Below are 24,845 nucleotides of genomic sequence, written 5' to 3' on the forward strand. Positions count from 1 at the left end.
ATGGATAATATCGGGAGATGTCGGTAATTACTAATTACTACTTACTACTAGGCAATGGATAAATAATGAAGGAAGAAGGAAGAGGAAGAGGCTGAGGAAGAAGGATGATACTAACTGACGGAGAATATCCGATGATAAGTAATCCCACCAATTGGAGGTAATCTTCTACCTTATCTAAGAAATAGTAGTTACTACTAATCTATACCACTCTCTAAAAGAGTAAGAATCAGACAAGGATCCCCTCGTTCCAGAAGCTTTCCTTTTCTCATTTCCCGCTTTCCGCTTCTTTTCCCATCTTTATCGGCTAATTGCATGTGAAAGCTAAGTCTGTGTGCGTGTGTGTGTCACGGCAACTGTTTACCGTTTATCCTTCCCTTCTATTCCCTGTTCTTTTTCCCTTTTTCCTTCCTTCCTTTCCGCTGCTAGTTTGACTAATACTACCGGGAGAGGGGCCGTGAACTGGCGGTGAGCAAATGATTCATGGTGTGGTTGTACTGGTGTGATCGGCACGAGGGGAGAGTGGGTTACTCGGTTGGTCACTGATAAAGTTTTTTATTTTATTATCTTGAAGAATGTTTCTCTTTTTTTCTGTAGTATGGTATGAGGTGGGGATATATTCCTAATTGAATATTAACAGGTTTTGGGGATAGAGTTACGTAGTAGCAACGGAGTAGGTAGGTAGGTAGGTAGGTAGGTAGGTATCTGTCTATCTTGCTTCTACGTTCCCCACGGCGGAGTAAATGTCCCCTCCCTACTTAAGCAGTAGATATCAATGATATCCTTATTGTAAACTTTCTGTTGCCGTTGAGAAACAGGGAAAAAAGAAAAGAGAGAATAACCGTTATCCCACGGGTCGGTCTGTAGCCGGTCAACGGCTGGCTACTTACGTAGGCTGAATTACTACAACGGGAATTGATATCCCCTACCTGCTACGGAGTATTTCTCTAACTACATCTGTATATTGTATCATCCTTGCTGAAGGGACGATGGCTTTGAGCGGTGAAAGAAGCTGTTGTGCTTCGTTTCTTGTTTGCTCATGGATGGTGGATGGTTGGTTGCATCACCTTATTGAACTCTTTCTTTCTTTCTTCCTTCCTTCTTTTTTGTTTTCATCTTTCTTCGTTCCCCATATTTCTTTATCGGGATGAATGTTGGCTGATGCGGTGGAAATGGGTCTAGAATCTAGACTCTGTGGAGATGGTGGGTGGGTTTCTTTTGTTCTTTTGCTCTTCGATGCTGGTGGCTGCGGAGCGGTGTGCGATTAGCGTAGTATATGCTGTTTTGTTCAACGGTGAAACTGATTTACTCTTTTGGGAAGGCTTTCTGTACTGGGGTATGATATTAATAGGACTTTGAGAAAGATATCGTGGGTGAAAGAGGACTCTTGCTTTCATACTATAATGAATTGGCTGTTTCAGCTAAGTTTGAGTACGTAGTCACTTGCTGGGAGATACAGTTGTACATGTATCAGTGGTGGATGGCATTTGAGGGTGCATAGTAGTATTTATCTAGTCTAAGATTAGTATGGCTTATGAATAGAGATAATTGGAATACAGTAGTTATAATCTGGCTCAAGTATTTGAACATAGTGGTATGATTGAAGTCTGATATAGTACTATATATTACTGGCGAAACCTCGTGTTTATCATGGAAGAAGGTTAGTATAGGGGATTAGTACCGGAACTCGGGTCAGTGAAACGAACTGCTGCATAGACACTGATCCAAGGGACATGAGAGCAGATTTAGCAATAATATACAATCTCTTTCTCAACTATGGAGTATAATATGGAGCACCAACGCGATATGCAGCTCCGTGCACATGTGGATCTGACCCGATATCTATCATCTACTCCGAGAATAGTAGCAATGCGCTAGAGTAGAGCCTCATGACATGACTAGTGCAGGCACTAGTTCGATCATATCTATAAGTGATCAAGTATACATTAGTGGATAATGTTTGGTCTATGCTCTTCCGATGCGTCTTCATAGAGGTGCTCATAAGGGGTCAGCGCTGTCATGGACATTGGTATTTATGATAGATATGTCCCATGTATCAGCTTGATACTGTCAACATGTTGGCTGCTGTATGACTGGCATGGCTGGAGCAAGCATATGCACTTCAATGCCAGGTACCTGGCTGTTATCGGGATGCAAGTCACATAGTAGGTTATTCACCTTCTTTCGTAGCCCATTGGTCTTGAAGATCTCCGGACTGCTGTAGACAGTGCCTGGCATGATTGGTTTAGCAGTTCCTGCTAAGGCAACTGTCTTGTCGCAGAGTGGTGACTATCAAGCATGGTGATCCATCTCATGGGATTTTCTCTAGTTGTCCCAAGGCAACACACCCCCCTTTCGTTACTGAGTGTCGATATTTTGAACAGCAGCTTTTCAGCCGTCCAGCGTATTCCAAATCCTCTATTGATCAACCGGTGTTACCGGAGTTATGGGCATGCCTGATGTGATCGGAGTTAAGGCTCGATATCTCCGAACGGACAGTATATAGCGATGAACATACAATAGTTGCAATCACTTGAGAATCCCTAAACTTGCAAGAAGCATCTTGTCTGCACCTAACCATGGCTACTGAGCAAAAGTTGGTCCTAATAACTGGTACTTCTCCCACCTCAATAATCAGCTTTATCTAACAACTCAGGGGCAAACCAGGGTATCGGCTTTGAGACAGCCAAGAATCTGCTTCTCTCTGACAACTACCATGTCATTCTGGGTTCGCGAGACCCAGTCAAAGGTGAAGAAGCTGTGAAGTCCTTGCAGGCTGTCCCCGGTATCAAGGGCAGCGTCTCGTCAGTTCAGATCGATGTGACGGACGATCAGTCTGTGGACAATGCAGCTGCCCAGATCAAAGCGGAGTATGGACGGCTGGATATCCTAGTCAACAATGCTGCCATGAACTCAATGAAGCATCCGCCAACTCGGGAGGCTATGCGCCAAATCCTGGATGTGAACGTGGTCGGAGCACTCAGCACAACAGAAGCATTCCTCGACCTGCTTCGAAATTCATCAGAGAAGCGTCTCATATTTGTCTCTTCGAGCACAGGCTCCATTACGCGTGCAGCAGACCCGTCATCTCCCTTCCACATAGCTGGAGCTACTGAGTATCGAGCCAGCAAGGCTGCACTGAATATGATGATGGTTTTGTACATGTGTCGTCTCGAGAACGAAGGCTTCAAAGTGCTTGGAGCTGATCCAGGATTGTGTGCCACCAATCTCACGGGGGATCCTGAATCACTGCGACGACGAAATGCTGCAGAGCCATCTGATGGAGGAGAGAGGGTGGCGACGGTGGTGAAAGGGGAGCGAGATGCAGATGTTGGGAAAGTGATAGGAGTATATGGGATATCTCCATTCTGAATTAATCCTGTATCACCAGTGCGTGTTTATCAGCCTGTATACCAGTGTGCAATTGGGTATGTGTATACGCTGTATAGTAGATTGCACGATAAGACAATAGAAGGCATCAAACTAAACTAATCATGGCATGTGCCTGAAATGAGTCATGGGCCAGTCATGAGACCCAGCCTATATACCAGTGTGCAATTGAGTATGTGTATACGCTGTATAGTAGATTACACGATAGGACAGTAGATGGCATCAAACCAAACCAATCATGGCATGTGCCTGAAATGAGTCATGGGCCAGTCACGAGACCCAGCCTAAAGCGGGGAGGACGGCGGTGAGGCCAATCGCTGGCAGACAATCAACGGATTCATATAATTTGCTGAAAAACTGGTGGGTAACCATCCAGACTTTATGCCACCACCACGATTACCCCTCGTTTACCGGTCGCTCTGCTTTTCACGCCGGTTCTCTCGCTCGGCCATCATGGAGAGTCGTCAACAGCCTCCCTGGCAGCAACCGCCTGCTCATCCCGACGCTCGTCTGCCGCCCCTCAAAGTGTGGAACTCCCTCACTAGATCTAAGACGCCCTTTGTGCCATTGGACCCCAAAGGCCGGAAAGTTACGTGGTACGCTTGCGGTCCGACTGTCTACGATGATGCGCATCTGGGCCATGCCAGGAACTATGTCAGTACCGATATCCTGCGTCGAATCTTGAGGGACTACTTCAAATTCGACGTGGAGTTTGTCATGAACATCACCGATGTCGATGACAAGGTATGTGCTATTACCCCGCCGATATACTTGCTTCTCAAGGATTGACTCTGGCTCCAAGATCATCCTGCGCGGTAGACAACAGCACCTGTTCAACAAGTACATTGCCGAACACCCCACCGTTACCCCCGAAGTCCTCGAAACCGCCCGCTCAGCATACAGCGCCTACATCAAGAAGAACCTCCCCCTCGTCGATCCCGATACCAAGCCGGAGAACTTTGTCGCAGAAGTCGAGAAGGTCTATGGGGTCGTGCTCCAGGGAGGAGCTTTGGAGGCCGACAAAAAGCCCGGTGATGCGGAGGCCAAGATTAAGATGCACATTAAGACCGTGACAACCACAGCGTCGGCGATTGCGGATGCCGCTCAAAAGCCCGACGCTGCATCCAGCAAGGCTTTCTACAATGCCGCCCAGGATGCCTTCTGCTTCTATCTTGATCTGACAGAGGGGTCTACAATTCCTGGCGATGCGCACGAGATCTTCACGAAACTGACGAAGAAGTACGAAGACCACTTCATGAGGGATATGCGGAATCTGAATGTCCTCGACCCTGATGCGGTGACCAGAGTCACAGAATATGGCCAGCAGATTGCCGACTTCGTTGAAAAGATTGTTGCAAACAAGTTTGGTTATGTTACCTCTGATGGCTCCGTCTACTTCGACATCAAGGCATTCGAAGAAGCTGGCAACCACTATGCACGACTAGAGCCTTGGAACCGCAACAACCAGCCTCTTCTGAGGGACGGTGAGGGCGCTCTGTCGCGAGCAACTGAGAAGAAGTCTTCAGATGATTTTGCCCTCTGGAAGGCATCCCGTCCGGGAGAGCCCAGCTGGTCAAGCAAGTGGGGTCCAGGACGGCCAGGCTGGCACATCGAGTGCTCGGCAATGGCATCGAGCTGCCTTGGCAGCCAGATTGATATCCACTCCGGTGGTATTGACCTTGCATTCCCTCACCACGACAACGAACTTGCGCAGAGTGAAGCCTACTGGTGCGAGCATAAGCAGCAGTGGGTCAACTACTTCCTGCACATGGGCCATCTGTCCATCCAGGGTTCCAAGATGTCGAAATCATTGAAGAACTTCACCACTGTCAAGGATGCCCTCGAGCGGGGTGACTACACTCCTCGTAGCTTGAGAATCGTCTTCTTGCTTGGTGGGTGGCGTGATGGTGTCGAGATAACCGATGATCTCATCAAGAATGCCTCTTCCTGGGAGGAGAAGCTCAACAACTTCTTCGTCAAAGCGAAGGATCCCTCTAGCTTCCGGTCCTCCGACGAGGCGCCTACTTCTTCATCCGAAACCTTGGCACAGGCCCTCAAATCCACACAAGAAAAGGTCCATGAATACTTCTGTGACTCCTTCGACACCCCCAAGGTCATGATCGCCATTTCCGAGTTGGTCACGACCTTCAACGCCCTCGACAGTCAGACCTTGGATCTCAAGGTGGTTGAGGCCATGGGTTCCTGGGTCACCCAGATTGTCACTATCTTTGGCTTGAATGGCGCTGCCTCTCCTGACAGCTGTGGCATCGGCTGGGAAGGCACTGACATCCCGGAAGCAGCCAAGCGCTTTCTATACCCACTGTCCGCCATGCGTGACTCTCTGCGCCAAGCTGCCATGTCTGGAACTGCCATCACCGCAGAGCAGGTGAAGGACATTGTCGACACCTCCGCTACAAAGGAAGCAACTGTGTCCGATTCTGACAAACCCTACTCCGAAGTCCTGGACAATTTCACTTCTCAATTAGCCTCATTAAGCTTGGAAGATTCCAAGCAGGCTTCCAAGGACATCCTCTCTCTCTGCGATCGCGTGCGTAATGTCGATCTCTTCAACCTGGGCATTTACCTGGAAGACCGCGAAAACAAGCCCGCCCTCGTCCGTCCTGTCACCAAGGACATGCTGCAGGCTCGCGAGGAACAGGCTCGTAAAGCCTTGCTGAAGCAGCAAGAAAAAGAGAAGCAAGAAAAGCTGGCCCAGGAAAGACTTGAGAAAGGAAAGCTTAATCCCGTGGAAATGTTCCGCACCAGCGAATACAGCGCCTGGGACGAAGACGGTATCCCCACGAAAGACGCTGCGGGAGAGCCTCTCGCCAAGAGTAAGAGCAAGAAGCTCCGGAAAGACTGGGAGCGCCAGAAGAAGGCCCACGAAGCCTGGCTTGCAAGCCAGAATGGAAAATGATAGATTATACGAATCAATGAATAATACACAATCCGTCTTGGTTGACCCAGAAGGATCATCGTTCTAAATCCGATGTGCATAATCATTCGACAGTCATCCGTTCGTCACCTTAAGGAACTCATCATGAGGTAACCATGCCAGTAGCACTACGCATCGCTTACGGAACAGTTATACCCCTCTTCTTCCTGTATCCTCTGAGACTATATCCAAGTACATTGCCGATTATCTGTCATTGTAACACCCCTTGGTGCTCCTGAAAACAGTCAACTCAATAGCAACATACTCTCCTTTGGGCTGGAAGGTTTACAAGCACACTCTTCATCGGACCAATCTATGATGGGTCCTAACATCCCTAGGCATGTCTATGGTGAGTACCACCCAATGCCATGTATCAACTACCGTTCTTACAATTGTTGGCGAGCAGTGACGATTAATAATGCAACCACTTTTTCAAATCTCCCATTCGAGATATATGATATGATCTTCCCATACCTTGATTTCTTTGATCTTCGCTTTTTGCGCTTTACCTGCCGAAAGTTTTACCAATTGTGTGCCAACCCGCTCAAGAAGATTGATCTTCATACACTTAGCACCGACCTTTCGAGACCCCATGTGCGGCAATTAATGGGGCTCACCACAAGGCAAGCTTCAGATATTAGAGAATTGTCAATCTGTAGTCCTTCTGGTAAACCTCTGGGCCTGGGCTATCGCGTTCTCCCGTCGTGGCTTATGAGATCCCGAGCCTCAAGACACTTGAAGGAAGCTCTCAAAAGACTCAAAGCATGTCGTACTCTCCGGATTTCTGCTATGAATATTGAGACTGTTGGCTATGGACCAGCCTGGATGGGTGCTATTGACGTGACTCTTCTAGTCTTGGCCGCGTTCCATGATAGTAAAATCCCAATAGAATCAGTTCACATGGATTTCAGGACGGATAATGCAGCCGCACTGCTACATGGTGGCCTCGAGCAACTTATGGCTTATCAAGACGCTCGTCCCTTGCCGTTCACATTCGGTGCCTCGGGATTAAACGATGTTTCTCTCAGTCTCAATGCTAATATAACGAAGGATCACTACCTGTCTGAAAGCACTTTCCCTCCGCTATGGGCCACTTATGGAGTAAAACAGATTTCACTCGACCTGGGGAATGGTCGCGGAGAACGTTGCGTTCAGAGCCTCCTTCGCCGTCCCTGTCGATATTATGAATCGTTTGATGTAATCAGACTACGCGGTATTACAGAGATATCCCTCGATAGTCTCATTCCAGATTTACAAAATCATCGGCCAACTCTGCGGATCCTGGACATGGTGAACATTCGCTGTTGGCATGGTTCCTGGTTTAGATTTATTGGTCAACTTAAAACCCACTTTTCTATGAAAGAGCTAAATCTTGCTTGGGACGTGGACGAAGTGAGTTTGCTGCTCCAACGTTCAGGACTCTTACTAACTGATGCTAGAGCTCCTTGTTCACCCACAAGTGGAGGTGGACGGATATTTGGGGCAACCCTCTCTTTGAGGTGACCTACACTGGGCCGAGACGCCATGAAGTCATTACTGCTCTTGAGATGATGACTCGTAGAGACCCTCTGTGTATCCACATGTGAGTCAAACGCGAATGCAAGGGTGAATTAGAGTCCCTTTGCAAATTGCCAATGTCGGGATTATTAGATTGTCACCTTGCGCCTTCGCCTCGCTCATAATCATGCGGAGTTGACACTATATGGAATGAATGACTGAAGTTACAAGGCTTTCAAGCCGAGTATGAAGCTTGGTTGAAACGTCTAAAGTAGTATCGCTACACTCTAAGCTGTTTATCAGATACCGACTAAACCTGTCGACATACTGACCATCGCACTTAACTCATGCGCTCCCTTATTGTTCCGACGGTGCAACGCTTTCTAATTTTGCTCCTGACGAACGAGAAAACGGTGCGTAGGCCGAGAGGTTCTACCGTAGAAGTACAGTGTTCTCACTGATAACGCCCTGTAAGCGTCGGTTGTAGATTATGAGCCGATACAGATGTAGTTTATAGGATTAGGGCACATATCATAAGAGTCAGTACTGAAACAAATCCTTCTGGCAATGCAGTAACACAATGTAGACTGAACTAGATCAACTAAAGGGGACACTTGACACTAAATCCTCGTCTGGAAGAGAGGTGTGGTGATGGTTCTACTCCGGTCACCTGCCGTTAAGGGAGAGACTTCCCCTGAATCTGCCCACCGAGCAGCTCTGCACTGATGCCGCATCACACAACCAGTCTAAGGCTTGCAGCTTTTCTAAGGGTGGAACCATATAGAATCAAGAGCCTGTCTATATACTCTTCTGTCTTTCTGATTACCGTTGTTCTTAATAGAATACCTATATACCAGCACTCCCGAGAGAGGACCGTTGCGGCTACGCAACTAATATCACACCACTCCCATCAGTCTCTACCAATGAGCTCATCCCCCATCATCTGTCAGCAACAAATCGAACTGAACACAACATGGTGTGCTGGTCGACATGACTGTTTCCAAATCCCACTCAGGGGAAGTTATGCTACTAGACCTTCACTACATCGTGCTGGCGATTCTTGTATCCCTAGCAAGCGAAGCTGTAGTAGAACCGGTATGACTCGAGGCCCATGGCTGTACCTTCAGCCTCAGAAGCACTGACATTGTGTTGATCGTAATAGTGGCGTAGTGTTAAGTTCACTATAAGACAACGGATATACATCATACAACTTGAATCGTGTACTTCAACTTTTACAACTCTCCAACTCATCATCCCATGCTCCACTATCCAAATTGTGAACACGCTATAACACTCAAATCGATTTATTCAACACTCAGAAATATGCATCAACGAAGCCGTTCTCCACTTGCAAGCATCAACCTTTCTCTCCACAAATTGTCTGGCGACAACAAGATGTCTGTATTCCGATTTCATCTCTCGCAAGAAGCCAAACGTCAGAACATACAAGACAAGATCATCGCAACCCATGCTGAGATCGAGAAATACTCAACTGAATATCTTAAGCCATGGCAACTTCTGAGACTGAAGATCGACGCGTTCGAAGTCACCATCAACAGAAAGGATATCATCAAATTTAGACCGTGCTTTTTCTCTCCTCTATCGACGGACACTATACGGACGAGCCTGTCGAAGAAGCAGCCCAACAAAATCAATATTTCAGACGGAAATATTTCAGAGTATGCAGAGCGTGGAAACCCATGCTCAGACACAGTCACTACTATGCAATGTCCACTCATCCTTGATCTCTTTCGAGACAAATACGCAACTTCCGTACGCAAAGGTTTCTGCTTGGATAGCCTGACCACTCTTCGAGAGTGTGGGTACGTATACAAGAAGATTCCACATGTCTATTTGCTAGCTAACACTAAGTATACAGAGCTACTAGCAAGGGCAAGTGGAAGCAGCAACCAGGCCTCGAATTAGTCGAAAAGCTTTCTACCGAGCGCTGGCAAATTCTGCGCATTTTAGAGGACTTGGAGCACGAAGTACCCCATGCTGTCTGCGATATCCGCCAGAACATTGAAGTCAACAAGAAGAAAGGGCTCACAGTGGCCGAAGTGAAGGCCATTATGAGAATTATGGCTGTGCGCATAGGGCTGGACTGCTACAGACGGCATTCGATAATGCCGGTAAGTGATTCACAACCCCTTTTCATATCACTCCGGTCACACGTCTGACAAAGATTCAGATCTTGGCTATATCATACTTGAATCCGAAGCAAGGAAGAATCTTGCAAGCACACTATACCGGACATCGGGTCGTCATCCAGTACACGAAAGTCCTAGAGCTTGATGGTCTCGAACACCACCCGATTGAGCTTTTCCTTCGCTATTACTGTAGCCAGCCAATCGGAAAGACCGCCAACAAAAGGCAGAAAGAATTATCGTTGGAATAGGGCTGGAATATCGGTTCCACTGACGCCCCACGGTGCAATGGAAGAGTATCACTCGAGGCCAAGAAAATTCTAAGCTCTAGATTGCCGGCCGTCTTGCATCCAACACTATCGCAGATTTGCCTCCGCCAGACTTGGCATCGCGTATGCGATAACGCTAACTATCGGCCTTCCTCCCAATCGGAAGCCATGCATGCCTTATCACACCCCATTGACTCTCAACTGTTTGAAACATGGCAAAGGAAAAGTTTTCTAAGTCGAAACAACTGATCGATATGACAAGACATATCACAATGGTCGACGCGCAAATTCAAGACGCCTCGGACCCCTTCAGAGGTCGTACTAGCCATGCAGCATTAAACCATTCACGAGGCCTGATTTCTGCGCATTCCGGGGGTTTGATTGCAGGGTTCCTCGGCCGTTATCAAGATAGGCTACGATAGGCCTGGCCGACATGCTTCTTATCGGCCTTGTTACAGCTGCCCAGACGCTAGTCGACGCTCAGGTGTTACGACTCACCACGCGTGGCGATAAGGACTCAAGCTTTTCTCTTGATCGGCCTGCTCTTAAAAGGAGGGGTCATGTCCTCCCGCGATGTCGAGGGTATCCCGCCTTCTCCTACTGACTTCCATGGTCAGAGCGAGAATCAGATACCGTGGAGAAGATGGCTTCCAAAGAGCTGAATGAGAAATCATTCAAATCCCCGCAAGTCAGTGCGGATGTCGAGGTTCAACAGGGTGGCTTTGATGAAATTCAACCGGATTTTGACCTTTCAGAACAAGAGAAAGAGCAGAATGATTATGACTATGAATCAGAGCATTCGCCATTCCCTGAAGGTATGGATGGAACCTTTCTTATACACTCTCCGGCTCCTCTAATGAGCGACACGCCTAGTACGCGCCGTCGTCCCTGAGACCGATGACCCAGGCCTACCCGTCAACACATTTCGCATGTGGGTGCTTGGGTTTATCTTTACCATTGTTGGATCGGGGATCAATCAATTCTTCTCGCTTCGGTATCCCTCGGTTCATATCGTGTCGTTGGTAGCAGAGCTATTAGCCTATCCGTGTGGCGTCTTCCTGGCCAAAGTCTTGCCTCTATGGACTATAAGCCTTGGGCGGCTGGGATCGTTCACTCTCAACCCAGATCGCCATTTCAATATTAAAGAACATGCGCTCATCGTCATCATGAGCAACGTATCATTCGGTTATGGAAGCGCAGATTCCACCAATATCATTCAGGCTTCGAGCGCCAGGTTCTATAATTTTGGTCTCTCAGCTGGCTTCTCTGTCCTCGTGGTCCTCTGCGCACAGCTGTTGGGATTTGGGGTGGCTGGCCTGGCTGCACCGTGGCTAGTTGAGCCAGCAAGGATCATCTGGCCCCAAGTCCTTTCCAACTGTGCCATGCTGGAGACACTCCATTCGCGTGCAAACACCGTCGCCAATGGCTGGAAGATCTCCCGTCTGCGGTTCTTTCTCTACGTCACGGCAGGTGGTTTCGTGTGGTATTTCTTCCCAGGGCTGATGTTCACTGCTCTCTCATACTTTACATGGATCTGTTGGATCGCTCCTCGCAATGTGGTCGTGAACCAGTTGTTCGGAATGCAGACTGGCCTAGGACTAAGCCCGATTACATTCGATTGGAGTCAGGTTGCCTACAACACGAATCCCCTGCTGTCACCGTCCTGGGCAGCAATCAACGTCTTTGCCGGATTTGCCGTGTTCTTCTGGATTGTTGTTCCAGGGATCTACTACTCCAACACATGGTTCACGGCCTATCTTCCTCTGATGACCGCTGATGTCTACGACCGCACTGGCACTGTCTACGACACAACTCGTGTCATCAGCGCCGACAACACCCTAGACGTCGATGCCTACAGGCAATACTCACCCCCATACCTACCCGCAACGTACGCATTTGTCTACGGCCTATCATTTGCCTCAATTACCGCCGTCCTCACCCACATTGGCGTCTGGCACGGCAAAGAAGTCTGGGCCGCACTGAAAGGCAAGAACAAACTCGACGTCCACGCCCGTCTCATGAAATCCTACAAAAAGACCCCATGGTATTGGTACGCCGCCATCATCGCTGTCATCACCGCCATCGCCATCGTCATGGTCGAGGTCTACCACACCAAGCTCCCCGTCTACGGCGTCTTCCTCGGCCTGATCATCCCAGCCATCTACATGGTCCCCTGCGGCATCATCCAAGGCATCACCAACGTCGACGCCAACCAACTCAACGTCCTCGCCGAATTCATCGGCGGCTACATGTTCGAAGGCAAGCCCCTGGCCAACATGATCTTCAAGATCCTCAGCACCGACGTCGTCGGCCAAGGCGTCTACTTCGCCATGGACATGAAACTCGGCCACTACCTCAAAATCCCCCCTCGCACGCTCTTCATGGCCCAAGGCCTTGCCACCATCCTCGGCGCCCTCACCCAAGCCGGCGTGACCATCTGGATGCTCGGCCACATCAAGGACATCTGCTCCTCCGACCAATCCTCCGGCTTCACCTGTCCCAACGGCCGAACCGTCTACTCCTCCTCCGTGATCTGGGGTCTCGTAGGCCCCCGTCGCCTCTACTCCGTCGGCCGCATCTACTCCTCCCTCCTCCACTTCTTCTGGATCGGCGCCATCGCCCCTCTCATCACCTACCTCCTCTACAAATACACCCGCAAACAATTCTGGAAATACATCAACTGGCCGCTCATCTTCGTCGGAACATACAATGTCCCTCCCGCCACGGGCATCAATTACTCCAGCTGGGCCCTGGTGAACTTCGCCTTCAACCACTTCATCAAGAAGCGATTCTTCGCCTGGTGGAAGAAATACAACTACATTCTTGCTGCGGCGTTGGATACGGGTCTGGCGCTCAGTGGCATCGTCATCTTCTTTTGTATTTCGTACCCGGGTGCTGTGTTCCCCGATTGGTGGGGAAATACAGTCTACCTGAATACTGCGGATGGGGAGGGCGTGGCGTATAAGTCTATGCCTGAGGTTGGGTATTTTGGGCCTGCGAATGGGACATGGAGTTGATGTGATTGACGGTTATAGTTGTGTTTTGTTGTTGATGGGTGGGTTTTGTATGTATTCAAAATGAACGATCAATTGAAGTTTGCTGTGGTATTTTGCCATGGTATTATGGACACAAGCAATAGTTCTCGATGTTTTCAATTTTACGTATACGTATCAGGTGGGTGATACTAGAACTGTCCTGTTACTTAAGGTCAACGTATTTGTTACAGCTGGGATTTCCCGAAGTTCTTAGTAGTACTATGAGATTCGGAGACAATTTTGCATTTCGATTTGTTGATGTTACGCTGTAGCAAATTGACAGTGATCGATCTCGAATATGAAGCGCACATATTACAATATGCCAACAGGCTCGACAAAGACTGCAGCAAGTGATTTCCTACTACTACATCCTACTACTACAATGGACACAAGTGCTTGCTGATTTCCGATTGAGCAAGTATATTAGATACATGGCTTTCCCCATCCCACTTGACGATACCCGAGTAGCACTGACAACATTATGAAAAGGAAAGAAGAAAAAGGAACAGGGCACACTAGAAAGACATATCCGAAGAGCAATGATGGTGAAATAACGAAAGCTTGAAACTCGAATCCAACCGGCAGACCCAGAGTGCGTAAAGATTGGCCGAGTGGCCGGTCAAAAACCTGGCCCTTCGCAGTCGATACAATTGACTCACGTGGTCGTGTAGAGTCAAACGTAAGATGGGATATTTACTAGATAGTTTATTAGCTCTGGTTCGAACAACAAGTCGTTGACAAAACTTACAGAAATCTCCGCCATTCCGAGGTCTTCGCCGCCGTTAGCGGCAGGCTGCTGGGGAGCAGCACCGTTGGCTTGAGCATTGCCCTGCGCGGGACCGGCATTCTCGTTCGTGGTAGCGAAGTAGTCAACCATCTCAGCATCAAGCTCCTCCACAGTCTTGGGCTTAGGGCGGTTGGCACGGCCGTTAGGACGACGAGCAGCACGACCCTTACGGCCCTTGGCACCGGCAGCAGCCTTGGTAGCGGTAGCGGGCTTCGGTTGGGGCTTGGTTTGCCTTCATTGCGGTTAGTCATGATTTGCCAATATAAAACAACAGTAGACAATACTTACGCAACGCGCTCGCCCAGAGGCTTGGGTGCAGGGACCTCAGGAGCGTGAGAGGCGTCGACAACAACCTCAATCTAGTCGTCGTTAGCTTCCATTCGTAAAGAAAGTGATCGGGCTAGGAATCCCTGGCGAAGCTCACCTTCATGGGTCTGCCATCAACGAGGAGTCCATTCAAGTCCTTAGCAGCCTTGGCAGCTGTGTCGGGCTTGCTGAACACGATCGAGGCGATACCACGGCTTGTGCCGTTTTGGTTGTAAGTGAGCATGACTCGCTTGACAGGACCTGCGGACTTTGTGAAGTATTCCTATACCAGGAGACCAAATTAGTAAGTCGAGCCAACGGATTGTAGAAGACACAAGGAATTCCGCAGAGCCAAAACATCGAAGAACGCGTGACACCGGCTTCAAACGCGATACCAAAGAGCACCAGCGAGCACACAGCGGTGGTTAGTAGTAATCAGTGGACGGCCGTTCAATCCAAAATATCGCGACACTGTCATATCGAGAGCACGGAGCTGCTAACGAATATCCCACGAACCACAACGATGAATTCCCTCCAAAGCCTTCATTGTATGGTGTCCCCGTTCCAGACTAACCCACTCAGCAATCGTCATCGACCTTTTCACAACCAGCAAAGGGACTGGCCTCAAAAGCTACAGGCTGTATAAGCCAACAGGCTTTGCGCGGGGACAGACAACACGAAGACTACGTGTGCGGCAAATCCATGGTCCTGTTCTCCCAGAATTTCTCCAACAGCCCCGAATGGGGAGAACAAGACACGGTTTGTCTCAAGGAAGTGATATGGGAAGATGCGTCTTTCCTGCCCGATTTCGAAACATTTCCCATATCGACCACCGGTAGCATGATGCTTGACAGTTGATCTCTTGCCGAACTAGTCGGTCACTGCTGGTACGCTGATGCACTCGCTGATGCCCGACACCTCGAAGCGTGAGACTTGTACGGGTGTGGCCAACTGGATTGGTTTCATAAGATGGTATATTTCAACAACCATCTGTGGCACAGTCTGCTGCGTGGCTTCAAAGGCGGATGACCAAAGATCCGCCCGAGCTAACACGCCTTTCGCATGACTACGGCAGAACTCCAACTTCAGCGGACTCGCAGGGTGCCAGCATGCAATTACCGCGTGAGAAGTTTTCAGAGGAGTTTGCTGCCTATGCTGAAGACCAAGAATCCATGGCGGTGATAAGAATATATATATAGATAACGTGGCAAGGATCGAAACGCGTGTGGAAGCCGTTGCGCCTCGAAGGTTTCGAGAAGAAAACATGGCGATAGAAACCCAAGGCCAAGGCCTTTCGATCAACATACCTTGATATTGGCCTCGTTCACATCGGAAGGCTAGGAACGTTAGTAAAAGACCGTTGATTGAGAGGATGAATAACGGGTACTCACCAAGCCGCTGACCATGATTTTACTCTCCGTAGAGACGGGGTGTCCATTCTGGACAGCCTTTCCAGGCGCCTTGGCAGTCTTGGTGGTCTTCTTCACCCCTCCGACTGGAACAGGAGCGTTGGCAGCCTTGGGAGCCGAGCGACGAGCGCGACGGCGAGCGCCCTGGCGACGGCTGACGAGGATCTCGTCGAGAGACTTGTCCAACTTGGCAGACATAGTGAAAAGCGAAAGATGAAACTTCGAATAGGTGGGTGTCGGTGGGTGGTGAAGTTTCACGAGAGTGTTGAGTGTTACAGGTGTTGCGCCACGGGAGAATCGCGACGCTAGAACAGGGCTGTTTCTGGAGGTAACGGTGTCCAGAAGCTGGCAGATTGATCTGGACGACGGGCAGGAAGCGGATATGTCGCGACGAATGTTAAATGCAGCGTGTGGAGATAAAAGCTGCAGTGTGGGTTGATGGAGATGTTGGGTGGGAATGGAGAGGGTGGATGGATGGAGGATGAAAGGAAGGGAAACGGAGGAGGGATGGAGAAGATAAGCAAAAGGGAAAGGCGGGAGGTTCAGTTCCCTTCAGTTCAACTTCGTCCCAAAAAAGGCTGAGCCACCTGCCCACCGCGCTAGTCCCCATCGGGCCCATCGGGCCAACACTGCAAACAACACTGCCTCCCTCTTGCTTGCCTGTGCCCAAGCAGAGCATGGCTACATCTACAACTTAGAGTTAGTTAAAAATGTAAAAAACACTTTCTTGCGATGCCATCTAATCTCGTATATTCATCTCTTAATAGGAGCCTGGACTCATAAGCTCGCGGGTATCTGTAACCTTCCGCTGCGCCAAGAGCCCCTGCTGCCCAAAGACTCAAATGAAGCAATCAAGCCCAGTCCCAGCCCAAAATGCATGAAACAAAACGTGAACATATATATTTACGAGCAGGGATATAGTATCGGATAGAATTCTTCAAACCAACAGAAACAGCTCAGTCTGATGAAGCCTCCCAATGAGGGACCAGTCCCGTAATCATCATTAGGACAGAATTAGCTCAACCGGTACTTCAGATCAACGCCCTAAGACGCCCGCCATCCTGCCCAAACGCCGCTCACAATATGAAAAGAACAAAACGGATATTAAAAAGGCATCGTGTAAACCACTGTGAATTGTCACATAAGCCCGAAGATGCAGACGCAAGCATTTGTCTTCATTGTTCCTCAGCTCTTCAAGGCTTCGAGTCGTCCTCGCATCTGCTCTAGCGTCGCTTCTTGATCCGCGAACTCGTCCTCCGGTTCTGGTGCCTCTTCCAATGGCTTCTCGGGCTGGACCCCTTCGACCTGGGACAGCTTGCCGTGCAGGATCTCCTGCAGAACCTTGTCGACCTCTTCCTCTGCTTCATCCTCCTCTTCCTCGAGCAATTCGTTGTTCGGGATGGCATCATCCACCATCTCCTCGATGATTCCGGCCCGCACCAGTTCCGTCGAGAGCTGACGCATTGTGGCATTCAGCTCGGGCATCCGGACCAATGTGTTTACGTCCTTCATGATCCCCGTCGACTTCTTCAAGCTGCCCTGGATCTTCCGAACTGAAAAGGCCTCATTGACCTGCATTTGAACGCTCTGAAGTTGCGCGCGACTGGTATGTAACCGGGTGGACTGCTTGCGAATGCGAACAAGCTCTCGCGCAAATGTCTTGGCCTCCATATTGGCCTGCTTGGCCTGAGATGGATTGCGTTGGGCCCGCTTCGATGAGTTCATGATGTACTGTCGTGTCTTGCTTTCCAAAGTCTTCAGTTGTGCAATGTCCCGGTCTAATTGTCGGGTATTGGCGCGGATAAGCTGGTTACATTTTCTCATCTAGAGATAGCAATTATGGTCAGAAGTGCCAGGCATGTTGCTGGATAGGATAGGCACTTGCCTGTGTCTGAGGGTCCGGTCCAAAAAAAACCGCTTTGAGGGTCTCCATGCTGGATGGTGCGAGAAAGATACGGCTCCACGAATCAATATCTATAGCTGCAAAAGATCTACTTTGCCTTGAACGGATACAGTCGGGTGAGACGTTATCAGGGTGCTGGGTCGATCGAATCTGGAGACCTTGGCAATACGGTGGGGTTTGAATTCGAGATAATCAAGGGTCTTCTCCCACGCTTCTGCGTCGAGGATATGGTAGGTGGTCTTTCAAGAATGAAGCAAAACAACTAGTAATACCAGATGCCGGAGGAACGTATCGAAGAGGCGCACCGACCAGGATATGGACTATCGCATGGTTGCTGGCTGCTGCGGTGCCTGGGCTCCGAAATGGACGGATGGAGTGGATGTCTGGCTGTTCCACTCGGTGGCTGAGTCAGCCAGGCATGGATGGGGCAGTGACGTCGCTGGAGGGTGTTGAGCCTCAGGCACAAAGACACCGCAAACAGAACAAACGGGCGGCGGGAGAGTTCCAGTACTTTCTAGCATTCATTACTAGGAAGTCGCCGGCGATCAGCAGCTAAGAGCAACCGCCTGCTGCTGCAACTTCACTGTCCGTCTAGCCCCCCCCCCCGACATCATCCTCTCCCCTCATCACCTCCTTCTTTCGCTTCTGATAAAATCACTACCTTCTATCTTTTTTTTCTCAAACCCATACAATCCGCTATTTACCTTCACAATGCCCGAACTCCCTCAGGTCCACCCCGAAGGTGAGTTTACTCCCCCTCCCGTTCCTCATTTCCTTCCCCGCTCTGGGTTTTCGTGTTTGGCAGCTTTCGGCTGCTGGGAGTCATCATACCATACCACGGTCTCATTATTTCTCATATCATCGCCCTGCCTATATTTCCATGCACACATACCTCTCGACGAGCATGAAATACTGACAAGAGTATCGCACTAGTCACATGGGCTCAGCGCTCTTCGGACTCCGATGCCGAGCGCAACTATCTCTATGTTAACATCAAGGCTGCCGATGTTGCCCGTTCCGACGCAAAAATCGACATCAAGCCTACCAACGTCACTTTCACAGGCGACTCCAAGAAGGGTGTAAAATACCACGTCTCCCTTGATCTGTACGCCGAGATCGACCCCGAGAACAGCAAGGTCAACCACAGTGACCGTGAGGTTGAGCTGGTGCTGCGCAAGAAGGAGCTCAAGGAAGAATACTGGCCCCGTCTGCTGAACACCACCCAGAAGATTCACTTCTTGAAGACCGACTTTGACAAGGTATGATACTAGTTTCTATGTCGCATAGATACAGGAACAGAGAGAGCTGATATTGAGGCAGTGGGTTGATGAGGATGAGCAAGACGAGGTGAACGAGGACGACTACGCAAACAACTTTGGTGGTTTCGAAGGTCTTGGAGGCGAAGGTGGTGGTCTCTCCAACATTGACTTCTCCAAGCTTGGTGCCGGTCTCGGCGGTGATGCCGGTGCTGCTGGAGAGGAGGAAGAGGTAAGCAGGCCCCCAGCGTTAACCAACTGACAAAGAAAATCAGTCACTGACAAAACTATTAGGAAGAGGAAATGCCCGAGCTCGAGGAGGGCGAGGCTGAGGGTGCCAAGTCTTCCAAGATCCAGGAGGTTTCTTAAATGCTATGCCCCTCTACTAAGATAGGCAACGACTACTACGCAAGCAAGTAATCAAAAAAGCAAATAATGGCGAGCGATGAACCCTGTAATTTTGAGCTCTTCTTTGCTCTTCTTATTTTTCTTTCACCTACACTATACCGCTGATGACGACGGTTCATGGTTTGGAGCTACCTGGCGCACTTGGACAGGTTTGTGGCCTGCCTCGAGAGGCGGAGAAACGGAAATGGAATAATCTACTGTTTCCTTTTATCGGTACTGAAATGACGAAATGACTGGCAAGGAAATTGTCTTTCCTTAAATTCCCTATTTCTGGTCCGACCGAAAATAACGAGGTTTGCGACCGGACAGCGTAGACCGACACCACCATCTGTAAAGAGTAGTTTGCCGTGCGTTTGTCGCGTGATTGAAGTTCAGACATTAGGGCCAATCGAACCAGACAATCAAGTTCACCTCTGGCGAACAGAAAATGCCCAAGAGAACCTGTCTGGTGAGGAGTTTGGTCGGAACGGCGAGAGGAGAGGAAGAGAGGAGAATCCAACTCGATTGGCGGAGAGGCCGATTATGTGAAGTTGTTCCGCCACACTGGCAAACCCACACCGTGAAAAGTGTGGAGGAAACCTTGCACCTCCTCATGATTGATCTCTCTCTCCCTCCCTCTCTCCCCCATTCTCCTCATCTAGACAGTCTTTAATATCTCCCATCTTCTTTTCCCAATCAGAAAGACAACCGAGGTGTCGTCAGATTTCTTGACCTATCCCGCCGGCACGTCAGGTCGACCCCTCCTTTGGTGATTTTTCGTTGCGGTTTTCTTCCCTTTTGCGGCGCATCTTTTCTTCTTCCCTTTCTTTCCCCCCTCCCTCGACTTCGGGTTTCTCTGGGAGGCTTTCCCTCATCGTATCGGCGCGCAAAAGTTATATATCCGGCATAGAATCTTAGCCTTATCTTTTCTCTTTATTTCTTTTTGTTTATTAGAGGAGTGCAAATCCATATAAATCCGCCAAAATGCCTCCCAAGAAGCAGCAGAATGAGCCTAAGAAGAAGAAGGCCACGGTCGAGGATAAGGTTCGAATGCTCCTTTATTTCAATCGGTATCTCGAATAAATGCTAATTTGCGATTCTGTGCAGACCTTTGGCATGAAGAACGTACGTAACGAGCACTTCTAGACCCGCATACCACTCCCTCAAGCATCCATCATCGACTTTCGAGAAAAGTACATGCCCACTGACCGGTATTTCTCTGTACAGAAAAAGGGTGGCTCGGCCAAGAAACAGATTGCTCAGCTACAGGCCCAAGCGGCATCTAACAAGAATGCCGAGGCAAAGAAGAAGGAAGCCGAGAAGGCCCGCAGAGAGGCCGAGAAGAAGGCTTCCGAGCAGGCCAAGAAGGAGGCCTTGGAATTGTTCAAGCCTGTGCAGGTCCAGAAGGTTCCTTTTGGTGTGGATCCGAAGACTGTGCTCTGTGTTTTCTACAAGCAGGGTAACTGCGAGAAGGGTAAAAAGTGCAAGTTCAGTCACGACGCGAGTGTGGAGCGCAAGGCGGCTAAGAAGGATCTGTACACCGATTCCAGAGACGTGAAGGCAGCCGAGGAAGAGGCCAAGAAGAAGGATACGATTGACGACTGGGACGAGGAGAAGCTTCGCAAGGTTATTCTCAGCAAGCACGGCAACCCGCGCACGACTACGGACAAGGTGTGCAAGTACTTCATTGAGGCTGTCGAGAACCAGAAGTACGGTTGGTTCTGGACCTGTCCTAATGGAGGTGACAAGTGCATGTACAAGCACAGTCTGCCCCCTGGGTATGTTCTCTTGCTTGTTGAGCTTCTGGCTTATGTACAACTACAGTTTGCTGATACACTACAGATTCGTTTTGAAGACGAAGGAACAGAAGGCCGCCGAGAAGGCTCTCATGGACAAGTCGCCACTCAACACCTTGACCCTCGAAGACTGGCTTGAAAGTGAGCGACACAAGCTGAGTGGCAACCTGACGCCCGTCACGCCCGAGACGTTCGCCAAGTGGAAGAAGGAGCGTCTTGACAAGAAGGCTGCCGAAGAGCAGGCCCGCAAGGCCAAGGAAACCACTGGACGGACACTGTTCGAAAGTGGCAACTGGCGCGCTGACGACGAGAGCAGCGACGAGGAAGAGGACGATGGCGCATGGAACCTGGAGGCTTTGCGGCGCGAGACGGAGAAGATCCGCGAGAGAAAGGAAGAGGAACGTTTGGCAGCGCTGCATGGCACGCAGGTGCCGGTTTCGAACGGCGAGACGATTGCACAGGAAGGAGCCGACTGAGTTCTGTGTGATACTATCCCCAAGGACGCAAAAGGGTACTTGGGCGAATGGGGTTGCGGACCTCCCCCACACTGGGAACGGTGTCCCAAGCCGTTGTCCGAGCCTGGGATGCTAATCGTGTTGATGGATGGTAGATACAATGCTGAGTCTCTTTGGGTTCTCTGATTTGTGACGAGGATACACCAAACTAGATCGCTTGGTATCGATGTCCGCGACGGGGTTGGCTGGCTCTTGCGGTTAAACGTGAACGGTTGGTCATGTCGCCTGGATTCCTGGTTCAGCCACCGTTGATTCGGTGCGAGCTGAATCGAATCTAAAGAGGCATGGGTGTGGACGGGGTGATAAAACAACTGGTGAGAAGATACCAGATTGATTGATTGATGGAGAGACATCGACCGGTTCGTGACCCAGGGGATGAACTGATTCATGATATGATTTGCTATGCCCGATCTGTACGTAGAACGTTTGTTTTAGAACTTGGTTAAAATGAGCCAGCATTGCCCTGAATGTGCAAATGAGACGTGCAAATGATCCACACAATTCTGTAAAACATTGACGCTGGACCGACAGTCTGTCTGGCCCGTCTGTACCTTGCTGCTGCTGGAGATCCTCACGTCACATTCCACTTCTGGAGGGCTGGAAGCTGTGTGTCTCACCCATGAATGTCACTCTGCTGCAGCAGCACGATCTCCCCCAGCTGATGCTCACCGATCTCTCTCCGTCTCATCTCCACCATCCCTTTCTTCCCCATCGAACTATGGCCGATCGACGCCCCATCCTTCTTCCCTCCGTGGGATTTACTTTTCCCTCCTAAGCCACGGAATCTGTTCCCCTCCACCATGGCGCATCGCAGTCCCCCGGACTGACTGAATACATAAGGGTTGTGATCGATGACAGCTCGTTACTGCGCCAACCCCTCCTCCTACCTGAGATCTATACTAGCGGCATCATGACCCGAATCCTCCCCTTCTCCGTCATCCTATTGACGGGATTGCTGTCGCATTCCGAGCCTGTCGCTGCGGTGGGACGCAGTTGTGATCCAGACACCCGTCCATACTCGGCCTGGATGACGGACAGCGTCATTGCCCGGCGAGATGCCATTCTGGGTACATTTGCAGCAGGAGACGATATCTACCCCAATATTTCTCGTCTCGCACTATTCGAGTCGACCGTCACCCGCCTGAAGGAATACTACGATGCCGACTCTTGCGGCCAGGTGGATTGGCACAGCTATGCGCTGGAGGGCGCGGAAAGCCTCCTTCCTGCAGTGCAAAATGTCACGTTCGATGTGAATGCTCCACTGACTGTGTTTGCGTCAGGAGATGTTATGTATCACCAGTAAGGCATTCCACCCTACACTTCCTCATCTCAGAACCAACCAAAACCCACGTTCTGTATAGATACGACCGCGCCCCAAATGAGACCTACAAACAAGCCCTGGATACCCTTCACGATGCCTTTAATGCAAGAACCCGCGACTCAGAAGGTCAGCTTCGATATCCACGCAGGACTGAAAGCATACTAATACTATGGATATCTAGGCGCCTACTGGTACTTCAATCCCTACCCCAACGTGGGCGTCCTCGAAGGCCTCTACCCTCTCAGCTCCTTCATCTCGATGTGGAAAACCTACTTCGATCCCACCAACACCACCCTAACCGACTCCCTCATACTCAGCCTTGACCTATTCAAAGACCACTGCCACGACGACTCCAGTGGCCTCCTCTTCCACGGCTACGACTCCAGCAAGACCGCCTCCTGGGCGGACCCCACCACTGGCGCGAGTCCCTACGTCTGGAACCGCGCGCTTGGAGATTGGTTCATGACGCTGGTGGACCTGCTTGAACGATCCGACAAACACAGCGCCATCCTCAACGAGACACAGCGCGACGACGTCTACACGAAGTACTGGAACGTCGCTAATACAATCATCAACGATGCCGATGAGGAAACCGGATGCTGGTGGCAGGTTATGTTGCACGGCGGGGAGGAGGGCAACTATATCGAATCGAGCGGATCGGCTCAATTTGTCTACGGGTTGTTGAAAGGTGCGAGACTGGGCTATTTGCAAGGGGAGACCCCTACTGGGGTAGGATATACCGATGCGGCCGACAAGTGCTATAATTATCTGGTGAGCGAGTTCGTGAAGGAGGAGGCGGATGGGACGTTAGGGTACAATGGCACTGTTGCCGACTGTGGATTGTATAATCCGACTTTTGAGGTATGTACTTCTTGTCCTTCTTCTTCATCTTCTTATTCTTATTCTCCCTTGCTTCAATGGCTGTTAACTCTGCTCTCCTATTCTTGAAGTATTACACCACCAGACCCATCGAATACAACAATGTCTTCGGCACTGCCTCGTTCATCTTAGCCAGCTGGGAACACGAGATGTTTGAGACGGGCTACTATACTTAGCTAGCTAGCTAGCTAGCTGGGATGAATCCAAGCAGAAGCACATAGTTACCATTAGATCTGTTCCACGCCGAGTTTTATACGAAGATACAATACCATCTAACAGCAATATTAAGAACAAAGATATATTACTAATGATGATGAATATGATAGATTGAGACACACGGATTTATGACGCACTATGTAACATGTCTAAGTACACCCCTTTGATCAATGCGATGGTTCTCGCCCCAGACACTACTTACTAGTAGTAGTACTATCCAAGGGGATGAAGAGAGCCAGGAGAGAAGAGGGGCAGGCGGAGAAAGCCATCATTGAGTCATCATGAGATGTCTGAGCGTAAGTTAGTTAGAAATTAAAAGCATGAAGATATATAATATTTATCTGCAAGGGGGCTTACTGCCGGGGAGGGGGGAGGGGGGAGGGGTGGGAAAGAATTGAACCACAACTTTGAAAGTTTAATGAATCAGTAAGGAAATGAAGCTTTGCTTTAAGTCTGAGACAAATTGAATGGATGGTAAGCATATCTAAACTAAACTACCAAATAAACGACTACTACTACTACTACTACTACTACTACTCCAGATCTCCAGATCTCCAACGAGGTCTGACCATCACTCAGCTGACCCCTCTTCTAGTATGAAGTTTAATGGGCAAGCATATTGTACTAACTTCTCGTCGTGCTCAAGAGACTTCTTCTAATCTTGTTTACAGTTCGTATACGAGAAAGCGAAAAGTCAATTTGCCTGTGATATGTTGAATGATACACGAACAACTTGCGGTCAAGACAGTGGGATAATGCAGGCAGGAAGAAAGTCGGCCAGTCAGTCAGAAACTGGCTTT

The 24,845-nt window shown here is 49.6% G+C and overlaps 10 protein-coding genes across 10 annotated transcripts; 8 read left to right on the forward strand and 2 right to left on the reverse strand.

Annotated features, from left to right (window-relative positions):
* The first annotated feature begins 2,559 nt into the window (after positions 1-2,559).
* Positions 2,560-3,492, forward strand: ASPBRDRAFT_36427 (uncharacterized protein). Its single transcript, XM_067623500.1, has 2 exons — positions 2,560-2,610; positions 2,654-3,492. The coding sequence occupies exons 1-2, from the start codon at positions 2,577-2,579 to the stop codon at positions 3,367-3,369; spliced, it is 750 nt and encodes a 249-aa protein (XP_067484479.1). The 5' UTR covers positions 2,560-2,576; the 3' UTR covers positions 3,370-3,492.
* Positions 3,493-3,840: 348 nt separating this feature from the next.
* On the forward strand, positions 3,841-6,304 carry ASPBRDRAFT_114710 (cysteine--tRNA ligase; the record flags this gene model as incomplete). Its single annotated transcript, XM_067616840.1, has 2 exons — positions 3,841-4,131; positions 4,190-6,304. The coding sequence occupies 2 exons, from the start codon at positions 3,841-3,843 to the stop codon at positions 6,302-6,304; spliced, it is 2,406 nt and encodes an 801-aa protein (XP_067484480.1).
* A 167-nt stretch (positions 6,305-6,471) lies between these two features.
* Positions 6,472-8,450, forward strand: ASPBRDRAFT_231809 (uncharacterized protein). The gene is made up of 4 exons (XM_067622007.1): positions 6,472-6,671; positions 6,729-7,714; positions 7,762-7,904; positions 7,973-8,450. Exons 1-4 carry the CDS (start codon positions 6,638-6,640, stop codon positions 8,016-8,018), a joined length of 1,209 nt encoding a protein of 402 aa, XP_067484481.1. The 5' UTR covers positions 6,472-6,637; the 3' UTR covers positions 8,019-8,450.
* Positions 8,451-9,214: 764 nt separating this feature from the next.
* On the forward strand, positions 9,215-10,217 carry ASPBRDRAFT_190561 (uncharacterized protein; the record flags this gene model as incomplete). The annotated part of the gene is made up of 3 exons (XM_067620253.1): positions 9,215-9,642; positions 9,699-9,951; positions 10,011-10,217. 3 exons carry the CDS (start codon positions 9,215-9,217, stop codon positions 10,215-10,217), a joined length of 888 nt encoding a protein of 295 aa, XP_067484482.1.
* A 661-nt stretch (positions 10,218-10,878) lies between these two features.
* On the forward strand, positions 10,879-13,252 carry optD (small oligopeptide transporter, OPT family; the record flags this gene model as incomplete). The annotated part of the gene is made up of 2 exons (XM_067620254.1): positions 10,879-11,050; positions 11,109-13,252. The coding sequence occupies 2 exons, from the start codon at positions 10,879-10,881 to the stop codon at positions 13,250-13,252; spliced, it is 2,316 nt and encodes a 771-aa protein (XP_067484483.1).
* A 665-nt stretch (positions 13,253-13,917) lies between these two features.
* Positions 13,918-15,970, reverse strand: ASPBRDRAFT_202254 (putative RNA annealing protein Yra1; the record flags this gene model as incomplete). Its single annotated transcript, XM_067621626.1, has 5 exons — positions 13,918-14,289; positions 14,346-14,416; positions 14,482-14,646; positions 15,671-15,700; positions 15,755-15,970. The coding sequence occupies 5 exons, from the start codon at positions 15,968-15,970 to the stop codon at positions 13,944-13,946; spliced, it is 828 nt and encodes a 275-aa protein (XP_067484484.1). The 3' UTR covers positions 13,918-13,943.
* Positions 15,971-16,497: 527 nt separating this feature from the next.
* Positions 16,498-18,034, reverse strand: ASPBRDRAFT_36433 (ESCRT-III subunit protein VPS24). Its single transcript, XM_067623501.1, has 2 exons — positions 17,658-18,034; positions 16,498-17,596 (listed from the first exon to the last, which is right to left on the reverse strand). The coding sequence occupies exon 2, from the start codon at positions 17,594-17,596 to the stop codon at positions 16,958-16,960; it is 639 nt and encodes a 212-aa protein (XP_067484485.1). The 5' UTR covers positions 17,658-18,034; the 3' UTR covers positions 16,498-16,957.
* A 257-nt stretch (positions 18,035-18,291) lies between these two features.
* On the forward strand, positions 18,292-19,359 carry wos2 (Hsp90 cochaperone SBA1). Its single transcript, XM_067622008.1, has 4 exons — positions 18,292-18,417; positions 18,609-18,934; positions 18,996-19,065; positions 19,244-19,359. The coding sequence occupies exons 1-4, from the start codon at positions 18,387-18,389 to the stop codon at positions 19,261-19,263; spliced, it is 447 nt and encodes a 148-aa protein (XP_067484486.1). The 5' UTR covers positions 18,292-18,386; the 3' UTR covers positions 19,264-19,359.
* Positions 19,360-20,302: 943 nt separating this feature from the next.
* Positions 20,303-21,590, forward strand: ASPBRDRAFT_24933 (translation machinery-associated protein TMA46; the record flags this gene model as incomplete). The annotated part of the gene is made up of 4 exons (XM_067622112.1): positions 20,303-20,362; positions 20,426-20,443; positions 20,465-21,096; positions 21,143-21,590. The coding sequence occupies 4 exons, from the start codon at positions 20,303-20,305 to the stop codon at positions 21,588-21,590; spliced, it is 1,158 nt and encodes a 385-aa protein (XP_067484487.1).
* Positions 21,591-22,539: 949 nt separating this feature from the next.
* ASPBRDRAFT_50176 (uncharacterized protein) lies at positions 22,540-24,005 on the forward strand (the record flags this gene model as incomplete). Its single annotated transcript, XM_067626491.1, has 4 exons — positions 22,540-22,928; positions 22,991-23,076; positions 23,132-23,811; positions 23,901-24,005. 4 exons carry the CDS (start codon positions 22,540-22,542, stop codon positions 24,003-24,005), a joined length of 1,260 nt encoding a protein of 419 aa, XP_067484488.1.
* Between the last annotated feature and the right edge of the window lie 840 nt (positions 24,006-24,845).

Source organism: Aspergillus brasiliensis (genome assembly GCF_001889945.1).
Source record: "Aspergillus brasiliensis CBS 101740 unplaced genomic scaffold ASPBRscaffold_1, whole genome shotgun sequence".
In the NCBI taxonomy this organism is placed as follows: Eukaryota; Fungi; Ascomycota; class Eurotiomycetes; order Eurotiales; family Aspergillaceae; genus Aspergillus; species Aspergillus brasiliensis.